The sequence below is a fragment of the Haliotis rufescens genome, unplaced genomic scaffold (assembly GCF_023055435.1).
Source record: "Haliotis rufescens isolate VD_foot unplaced genomic scaffold, xgHalRufe1.0.p SCAF_1, whole genome shotgun sequence".
In the NCBI taxonomy this organism is placed as follows: Eukaryota; Metazoa; Mollusca; class Gastropoda; order Lepetellida; family Haliotidae; genus Haliotis; species Haliotis rufescens.
The window spans coordinates 70,527,478-70,537,709 of NW_025963779.1; the positions used below are offsets into that span (position 1 = coordinate 70,527,478).

Sequence of the window (10,232 nt, forward strand, 5' to 3'; positions counted from 1 at the left end):
TGTTTATAAAGAATATACTGTTTGTGTTTTAGACCTATCAGATGATCATGAATTGATACCTTCAAGATTGTTGTAAAGTAGCCTGTAATGTTATTCACTGTGATCAGTTTTCCTAAGATGTCTCTATTTCAGAAGAATATTGTTTTCTGAATAAGCAATATTTTGAGAGAAGGTGAATATGCATTGTTTATAATTTCTTCATAGAAGTAGAAATATTCTTACAGTATTATTAAATTATTTATTTCAGGCTTTGAGTCCAGAGAGTCAACACCATGAATATCTACACAGTCTACAGATTCCACTCTTTTGATTTCCTTTCTTCACGGGGTAGATGTATGCTGAAACAGAAACCATCTCCGGTGATGGAGGTCTGTGCGATATAAATAATGACGTATTTAGAAACTGATTGAGTCAATGTCCACGTGATCACCTAGGGTAAAGGCGGTCGATCTGTTTCCGCATAGCCTTCTGTCTGAACAAGGATGTACATCCTCCAATACACAGCTACGAACTGCCTGGCAAAATGGTTGGAAGATACCCTCTTTTGTGTGGATATATCTGTCTTCTTACTCCGGTGTACGCGAAAAGTAAGTTATATATCAACTGCACGCTACTCATATTAAACTATACATCAGGCGATAAATACTGAATGTTTCTTTGTAATTACACAACTAGCCCTGTGGACATTCTGGGTCAGTAGAGATCCCGTGTACCCCATGCTCGCTGTAAAATGTGACCAGCTTAGATCGTGATCAGGCTTTGTGATTTTGTATCAATGCGTATCGAAGGCAACGATTTTCGCCCGTGTTTTCAGTCACTTGTTTGCCAGGAAAAACCTTAATTTTTTACAGACCGCCGTCATATAGATCGAAAATGGCGTTAAACGATTGTCGTTCATTCACCAGTTAGCGAATCCTTCGACATGGATTTCTGTTTTCTCGACTTGGCGAATTCAAACGCCAAAAATGTCTGATTATTTACGTATTTTCCCAACATAACTTAGCATATGCCATGGTCCATCGCTAGACGTTAGTATCAGTATACATATGGCTGAGGTGAGCTTGCAGTGCCGCCATCACCAGTCTGTCCATCGCGAGGTTTCTCCTTTCTAATACACGCGGCAAAGAGGTACGAGGGGCGTTCAATACGTTTTGCAACTTCAATATAAGACCAAGTCGCAGAATATCTTTTGCACTCTAATTTTTCAATGTTATCTCCATTCACCTCAATACACTTATTCAATTTGTCCTTCAAGGTTTTAATACCACTTTTATAGAAATCCGCAGATTGGCCCTCTAGCCACGCCTCTGTGGCAGGCTTTATGTCCTCGTTATCCTGGAAGCATCTTCCACGTAGAGTAGATTTCATTTGCCGGAACTGGAAATAGTCACTGGGGGCTAAGTCTGGGCTGTAGGGTGGGTGATTTAACTCTTCGAATCCACATTCACATATGGCGGCCTGTGCAAATCTCGACTTGAGAACCGGAGCCTTGTCATGCAACAGTAGAATGCCACGTGTTAACAATCCACGGCGTTTCTGCCGAATAGATTTTCGCAATTCATTCATTACATTAGCATAATACTGTCCATTGATTGTAGTTTTTGGTGGCATTTTATCAATCTGTAATATGCCTCTTGAATCCCAAAATACGGTGGCCATTACCTTGCCAGCCGATGGTTGAGTGCGAAACTTCCCCGGTGGCGGAGTATTGGGGTGCTTCCATTGCAAGTTTACAAGTTAGTTTCTGGGTCTCAGTGGTGAATCCATGTTTCATCACCTGTCACTTGACGAGAAGGAAATCCGGCTTCATCAGCAGTATAGAGATCCAGGAGGTCTCGACAATTTTCAGTTCTCTGATGGCGATCGTGAGCTCTGAGGTTTCTAGGTACCCATCTTAAAGATACCTTGGACATACCAAGATGCTCAATGGTTCCAACAGTTCCAACTGATATTTGGAATTCCCTAGAAAGTTCAGATACTTTCACTCGTCAGTCAGACAAAATTTCGTCTTTCTATAGCAGCAATGGTTTCCGGTTGGGTGGCATCTGAAGGCCTGCCTGACCTTGGGTCATCGTCTATGGACTCCCTACCCCTTTTAAACTGTAGAGACCAACGGCAAACTGTGGAATAGTCAGGAGCATCCTTACCCATCACTTTACACATGCGATCATGGATTTCTTTTACTTTGCATTCCTCCTTGGTAAGGAACTTTATTACAGCGCGTTGTTCATGTTTGAGAGAATCCATGATTATGACCACCCATGACATCTAACTTAATTTTGTGTCTGGAACTTGTTATGACACGTGTCAACCTGATGTTATGCCAGAAGTTGACATTGTTTGTGTAAACACAAATGCCCAAGTTGCAAAACTTATTGAACGCCCCTCGTACTAACAATCTGAGAATGGTGACTTGAGAGGCACCAAAGGAAAATCGAAGGATTTTAGGAGAGGTTACTTCACAAGTGAAAATATGTGCAATATCCTGAAAGAGCCAGGCTTCATTCCTGATTTGAGGAAACCCGTCGCAGGTTTATCAGGAACGTGAGTTTTCACATTTCTTTGCAAGTGTAGAGCTAGATTGGAGTAATATTAGTCTTTCCTGCAATGTTTTCGCTTGTTTTCTTAATAATTGCAGTGAACATAACACTTTGATGGAACTGTTGTCTTACAAGAGTTACCTCCCCGACAATTATCTCCTTTTTTTGTAAGTGTCTATTTACGTTACGGCAAAATAATGACAAATGGTCATTAATGGAGTTAATATGCTGGGTGCTGGGTGACCAATTCTACCCGTGATAACAAATATGGATATGTAAACTTTCAAATATGAAATTGCCATAGGATGAATTCGGTGATAATATCATCAATCCTTTTTTGTATAAGAAAATTATTCAATATTTTGTTACAGTGGACACGCCAACATTAACTATACTGTTCAGTGGAGGAAAGGGAATTTACACGATTTCTATTAGTCCAGCACATGTATCAGCACGTCATATACCTACAGGGACAGTACCTGTATCTATTGACTACGACCCCGTGGAGCAGAAACTGTATTGGACAAATGCTGCTCCTGAGAAGATCAAAGCAAAAGACATGAAAGAGGACACCGAGGAACTCATCATGTCCCTCAATGCAAGTATGTCACATTAATGTAACTTATGCGTGTAGTACAAAGTACAAACGAACGCTTTAAATGTTTATTCCTATAAAACTGACTTTATCCATACATAACTACATAATTATAAATTAAGAAGTTCATTTTTTACAAGAATTTTCAGGAAATGAAAGTATCATATTGATTTCACAGAATGGAAATTGGGTACTTTTGTAATGCCATAGGTATTTTATTAATTAGAAAAAAAACCAAAAACCTTTCTAACATATTTTGTTCTACAACTTTTTGTTCTACAATTTACTTAGTGTTTAATTTAAGGGACTAGTACGGATACCATACGAAATATTCAGGAATACCAACTTAAGTAACTTATAGTCACAGGGTATCAAAATCTACCTATTGTTTTAGCATTTACGTTGGCCGTCAATACTAGCCACTGCACACATGAAATATCCAAGTTTTGTATGTTTTGTGATTACACAATAGACAACATCACAATCAATATGCTCTTTATCTTTCTCACTTTTTACATATTTACATGGTGTCTTCATGGAATAATGACTTGCATTTACATCTTGTTACAGGTGCTGATTTATACGGAATAGCTGTTGATTCTATCGCCAGGAAGATATTTTACACAGACCAGGGAAATAAGGTCATTGCTGCCCTCAACATAAATGGGACCAATTGTGTGACTGTCATAAACAATGGGCTTGACAAACCCAGAGCCATTGTTCTACACGAGGAAAACAGGTGTGCATTATTGACGTTAACCATTTGAATGTTTGTATTCTTACAATGCATAGAGCGTGCAAGAACAAAGGTTTTATATAACTCAATAATCCACAATTATTTGGACCAACATAGCTCGTAATAGGGTATGTAATCTTTTATGAACTACTGTGAAAACACAATTATTCGAAGGTTTCACAGCTTACATTGTTTTCAGGAAGATGTACTGGACTGACTGGGGAGCCACACCCTACATAGCATCAGCTGATTATGACGGTGCAAACATCAGGAAGGTCGTCACTACAGGTCTTGGATGGCCGAACGGGCTGGCAATTGTCAAAAAGAGTGAGATTATTCGACCAATCATGGGTTATGTTAATGCACAGAGTCATCGCCATTATTATTCGAAAGGTTTAAAATCCTTAAAACTTCGGAGTCGTCTCATGACTTTGGAGGACGGTGGGAGAGGTAGCACGGTTAGAGTGTTTACATGTTTGTCACGCAACCACCGGGTTTCGATTCTCCAAAACATTTCATGTGCGAATCCCATTCTATGTTATCTTGCTGGAATATCACCAGAACCGAGGTTAATACAAGAGCAAAATTGAGCGTGGCTAACTAATACCCCGACCCGCCTAATGTGTCAGTAGTTTCAAATTAAATAGCTAGGAAAGGGTTGGGTTTGAAAAATTCATAAAAAATGGAAAATTAATAAAAACATTTTTTCACTGCACCCCTCCATATGACACAGATTATTGTACTATGTTGGAGATGAATCCACTGAATAGTTTAAGAGAAATCGCGCGGACAAAGTTTTCGGACGGACGTTAGGGTTTGGAAAATTCATTAAAAAATGGAAAATTAATAAAACCAATTTGTTTCTTTTGACTGCACCCCTCCATATGACACAGATTATATGTAGTAAGTGTGAGATGAATCCACTGAATAGTTTAAGAGAAATCGCGCGGACAAAGTTTTCGGACGGAACCTTGGTAGAACTATATACCCCGATCTTTTAGGTCGGGGGTATACTAAAACATCAGCGCCATAGAATAATCAAACTCGATTATCCGCCGACACAGATTCCAATTGGCGTAAAATGTAAAATAGGGGTAAAAATTAGATGACTGGATCACTGAAAATCAATTACGACACCAGGTCTTCGCGACAAAACTATACCAGCGAAAAATCACAGCTACCATGCGTATTAATTAACAAGATAAAATACTCCAAATTTACATTATTAAGTTACCTACAATTTATTTTGTTTCTGTCATCCCGTACACCTGAAGATGGAATCCTCTTTTGGTGCGACGCCAAGACATACAGAGTAGAATCAGTGTCGGTAGATGGTTCACAGAGAAAACGTCTCCTGTATCAGCCAGGGTATCAGTACCTTAGTATTTTCTACCATGAGGGACTTCTCTACTTCACAGCCAGGAACAGAAGGTAAATTTTTTCATATTTTTAAATGTCTCAGGTTCTGCTGAATGTTATAATATTTCATTCCGCGGTCAACAATACTCCAGCTGCACCACTGCGTCCTTTAAACATATCCAAGTGAGTCTTTTCATATATGAATAAATGAAACCAGAGAAACGTCACTGAAGACTTCCATCATTAACAGACTGGTCATTTTTTTCAGCGGAATAATCTTCATGCCGTCTACTGGAGGTAACCAAGGCGAATTTGGAACCGGAATTATCACGAATGTTATCGACGTCTGTGTTTTCTCAAACAGGAACTATATCGGTAATATCTGAACGCTGGTGCAATCGTATTTGTATTTATTGGGATCTGTTCTGTTGTTTCGAATGGAAGGAGAATCTCATTAGTCCTATGAAAGGTTGATGTGAACAGATAGACAATTACATTGATTTATTTTGTTGTCTCTGACTCTTAATATTTGTGTCAAACAAAAATAGCCCAAATCTACAGCAAAACCTTTCTTAACCGGACGGTTCCCGTTCCATCCAGTCACCAATTCGGAAATTATCGAATCGTGAGTAGGAAGTAATATAACATTTATTAGATATTTCGTTCTGGAAATGAAGTTTCACTGTAATTGTAAAGATGATCAATTGGTAAAACGTTATTAAATGTATGGTCTTTGTTTCACTGCGCATGTTATTTTAACTATATTTCTGTTTACAAACGCCGTGAGTTGAAAACACGTCATATACACATGTACTTTGAACACTACAGATCCTTCTGTTGTCTTCAAAAAATGAATGAGTTGCTTTCATCGCCGTTTTTAACATATTTATTAATATCACGTTTTTTCAGCTTATTGTGGGCGGAAAACCCAAACTTACGTATGAATACCTAATCCTGGTACGAGGTGAGGTGTTGTTTGGGATTTGTATCGAGATTAGATACTTTTCAGCTTCAGCTGCAAAACCAGATATTTGCGTATTTAAAACTATGAGCCTGAATAATTTTTTCGGAAAATCACATTGCAATTTTTTTAAGGATATGAAGCATAAGTATTATGTTTTTCAAGAATTTTCAGGGACAATTTATGTTTTTTCGATAAAACTCCAGTCCTCCCCTTAAGAATATGAAATGGTCCATCCCTAATTGAAGGGTAATACTGGCATAAATCTGGAATATTGCTGACTGAGGCGTTAAAACAAAATTAAAGTTCTTTTTGCAAAATAATTACTGATACTACGAATGTTGTAGCGTGTCCTGTAGGTCGATATGGGGAAGACTGTAGACCATGCGGGAACTGTAAAGGAGGATCCGTCTGTGAGAAGACCACTGGACTATGCATGGCCACATGTAGCCATGGTTACCGTGGAGGCTACTGCAGAGAAGGTAAGATACAACGGAAAAGGTCTCTACAGGTACCTTTAAAAACAGAAGCTCATCACGTTAATCATCCACATTGGCATTTGGCTTCTCAATTATCTATGATGATGATTGAGAATAATCCAATACGTCTGTATATCGATTTTTCGGCCAAAGTTATTCAGTATACATTGTTAGGTTTGTGTAGTAACGAAAGTTGACATAATGCTAAAGAAATGAAAATAAAAGTCTCAAGGACCCTGTGGATATACCTCGTGTATGTCATTAGAACTAAAATGGGAATCGGGCCATCGTGCTCTTTGAATTATCTGATTGCATCATGTCTCTGGCACGGCCATGTCAACTAAAGGGTTCCAAAAGCGGGCAATGCAATTCATTGTCCAACTGATTGGAATATATGACCCCCATACTGTAATGTAAGTCATACCTTTAGTCATACGCACCACAGATAATTGGTTTACATTCATTTGTCAAATATTAACGAACGGTCACCTTTTTGTGGTAAGTCACTTTTGTTCAAAATAATCCTTGGACTGACTCATAATTTAAACAAAGGTGGGTTCAAGTTTCCTTAATGCCACGAACATGTATTCTCTATATCTACCTGAAACGAAACGCGTGGGCCTTGTCTGATTGCCTTTCGCCCTGTTGCGCATGTTTGATAACAGTAATCCAACTGTCTTCCTAATTGCATCCCTGATTTTATCAGCATGCACTTCCGGCACTCATGGAGAGAACTGTGAGTCCAAGTGTGGGAACTGTGCTGGAGTGGCCTGTGACCCTATCAGTGGAAGCTGCCCACAAGGATGTGAAGGTGGTTGGCATGGAATTGATTGTAAAACAGGTGCGGTGTGTTTGGTTTCCATACAGAATGTTAAAGAATGAAAGTGTTTTTATGATTGTGACATATATATTTTTCTTTCTCATTTTTTGAATAAATGTCATTTCCAGACAAGACAGTTCTTTTTAAGCAATGCATGTCCGGATTTAATTTCTTTATTCATAAAAAGCGTCAAGCTTCGGAAATCATATAATTTGATGTGTCTGGTTTCCACAGAGAATGTTAACAGCAATCCCTGTGTCGGTATTTCATTTGTTTTTATTTCTGAAAACACTCAAGCTTCGGAACACATACAATTTGTAGGTAAATAAGAAAATGCATTTTGAAACAAGTGGTATATGATTGATAAGAAATATCCAACCTGGCAATGCTTTTATGTCAGAAGTATTAATTGGCATTAATTTATTAAGTGTAGCTTTTCCTGATCAGAAATTGTAACTATTTCACAACAAAACGTGGTACGGGAGGTAACTCTCTAGGGTACAACTTTCAACTCTTACCAACATTTTGCCAAAGGTTGTCCCGCGAACAAATTTGGAACTGGATGTAACGCTTGTGGTCTGTGTGCTGGGGACGAAGCCTGGGACAAGACATCAGGAGCCTGTCCTGCTGGATGTCGGGCTGGGTGGACTGGAAACAAATGTGACCGTCGTGAGTAACATGCAACTGCAACCAGTAGTTATATCATAGTAACAAGGTCACTAAATCCAGAATTCCCAGTCAGAACCCCATTCTGGGAAAGTCAATCACACACTGAATTACTTGATGATATCATATATCTATTTATAGTTGATGATATGTTTGTATTGTGTTCATTTAAGGAATACCCAGGAAAGGTGCAGTGCACAAACTACATGTTAGAAAGTCTTTGCGACATTCATATTATGATCGATCACCGGAAACTGTTTATTATGCATACTTTGTCGATTCAGCATGTCTCCCAAACACGTATGGCGCCAGTCTTGTGAACCATGCGGTCAGTGTGCTGTTGTCGTTCCTTGTGAAAAGATCTCAGGGCTCTGCTCAGCTGGATGCCAAGAAGGCTGGAGTAGGTCTCTGTGTAAAACACGTTAGTGAAATTAATATTTGATTGATCTGGAGAAATTTGGGCAGAAATAATCATTTTAATGAAAATGGCAGATATACTTTACAAATGACCTTAACTGTAATCTTGACCTCATACTTAGGTCATTCACGACCTTTTCTGATCTCGGACCCGCGTAAGCATGCACAAGGCTGGAGCGGATGTCTGTGTAAATACAAGTTGTCAGTGCAAGAGAATAACCAGTCTAGATTGTGCGCCGAAACAGATTCCATTTGGCATAAGGGACAAAATACGTAGCTATGAAAATTATATGAACGTAAACACATCAGAGAAATAGATATTTAGGCGATCAATGTTTCACACTTTCGTCAAATCTTCAAAATGAAAAAAAATAGATCTATGTCATTACAAATTCGATTCACTGATTTTCTACATTTTCATAATGTAACATGCATTTATAAACACTTTTGACACTTGGGAATAAACATTTGAAACAAATCAAATTGTAGAAAGTAAAGTATAGAACTTATTGCAAATGTATGTGTTGTGTATGTTATTGACAAATGCCTTTTCAATTTCTAGCTTGTATTCCTGGCACACACGGCGCAGGATGTCTATCACTTTGCTCCCACTGCAAAACAGGAAGTGTGTGTCATCAGGTGACTGGTCAATGCCCGGAAGGTTGTCAACAGGGATGGGGAGGCGCTAAATGTGACGAAAGTACGTTCACTCAAAACAGTCATTGGTGTTAATGAGGGAAGGTAAAATAGAAGACGACTGTGGAACCCGTTAATCCACACGCTTCTTTTTTGTTCCAGAAGAATAAATGTAAAATGTACAAGAATCCTCATGATCGGAATGCTTCTGCATGTTTTCTTTAGTGACAACACATTTTTACTTTGCAAATAAAATTGTTAAAAAAAATATTCCATAAATTTCTGAAGCATCACAAATTATCCTGTTAATCCGTACTTTGTCCGTAAGTTACTCTAGGTGGAAAGCAATGATTTCTGAAAAGATTAATCAGTTATGTGATTAGAACTTGACCGCCGCCGCTTCTGCATTTTGCTTTTTAAACAATCTGGACTTTGACAACCGAAGAAAGCAATATTAGGCCTTTATAGCCCTTTAAAAAACACTGGCAACTCGTGTCAATGTAATACTGAAGGTCTTGCCTTTGAAAAAATAAGTTACCAAACAACTCGAATAATAAACAAGTGAAGTCAGTGAAACTTCGTACCTGTTGTTTTTTTACCCCTCGCATGATTCCAGGTCAGAATTGGTCCCAAGATCTGATTCTTTTCGTAAGAGTGAATGCTATTTTAGGCCTCAGTGAGACATATATGTCAACTTTCTCCTGCACTGGTCAGGCTCTGGGACGCTGTGACTTGGATGATTGTGTGTGCCTCCTTTGGATTTCAAGTAGAACTAAGTCCCCAGAGGGAGATGTTTGGCGTAAGAGGCAACAATGTAAATCGGGTTGTCAGACTAGTTATCTTGTTTGATTGGCTGCTTCCTTACCCCATACAGATGAAACATTGCTAACTGCAGCGTAAAACAATGAACAAAAAAACAGTTGCCACCAAATGCATCTTTGTGAGAGGAAATCGAATTCTTGTGATAAATGATATCTATCAAATCAGTTTATTTGTGTTTTTACTTGTTTCAAGGTTTAAAAG

General features: G+C 38.6%; 2 protein-coding genes across 2 annotated transcripts; both read left to right on the plus strand.

Moving 5' to 3' along the window:
* The first annotated feature begins 128 nt into the window (after positions 1-128).
* LOC124119491 (low-density lipoprotein receptor-related protein 5-like) lies at positions 129-5,306 on the plus strand. The gene is made up of 5 exons (XM_046482010.2): positions 129-587; positions 2,912-3,142; positions 3,706-3,874; positions 4,071-4,198; positions 5,146-5,306. The coding sequence occupies exons 1-5, from the start codon at positions 524-526 to the stop codon at positions 5,304-5,306; spliced, it is 753 nt and encodes a 250-aa protein (XP_046337966.2). The 5' UTR covers positions 129-523.
* A 215-nt stretch (positions 5,307-5,521) lies between these two features.
* Positions 5,522-9,216, plus strand: LOC125372067. The gene is made up of 5 exons (XM_048380986.1): positions 5,522-6,673; positions 7,377-7,511; positions 8,025-8,163; positions 8,441-8,556; positions 9,136-9,216. The coding sequence occupies exons 1-5, from the start codon at positions 6,557-6,559 to the stop codon at positions 9,214-9,216; spliced, it is 588 nt and encodes a 195-aa protein (XP_048236943.1). The 5' UTR covers positions 5,522-6,556.
* Positions 9,217-10,232: the final 1,016 nt, after the last annotated feature.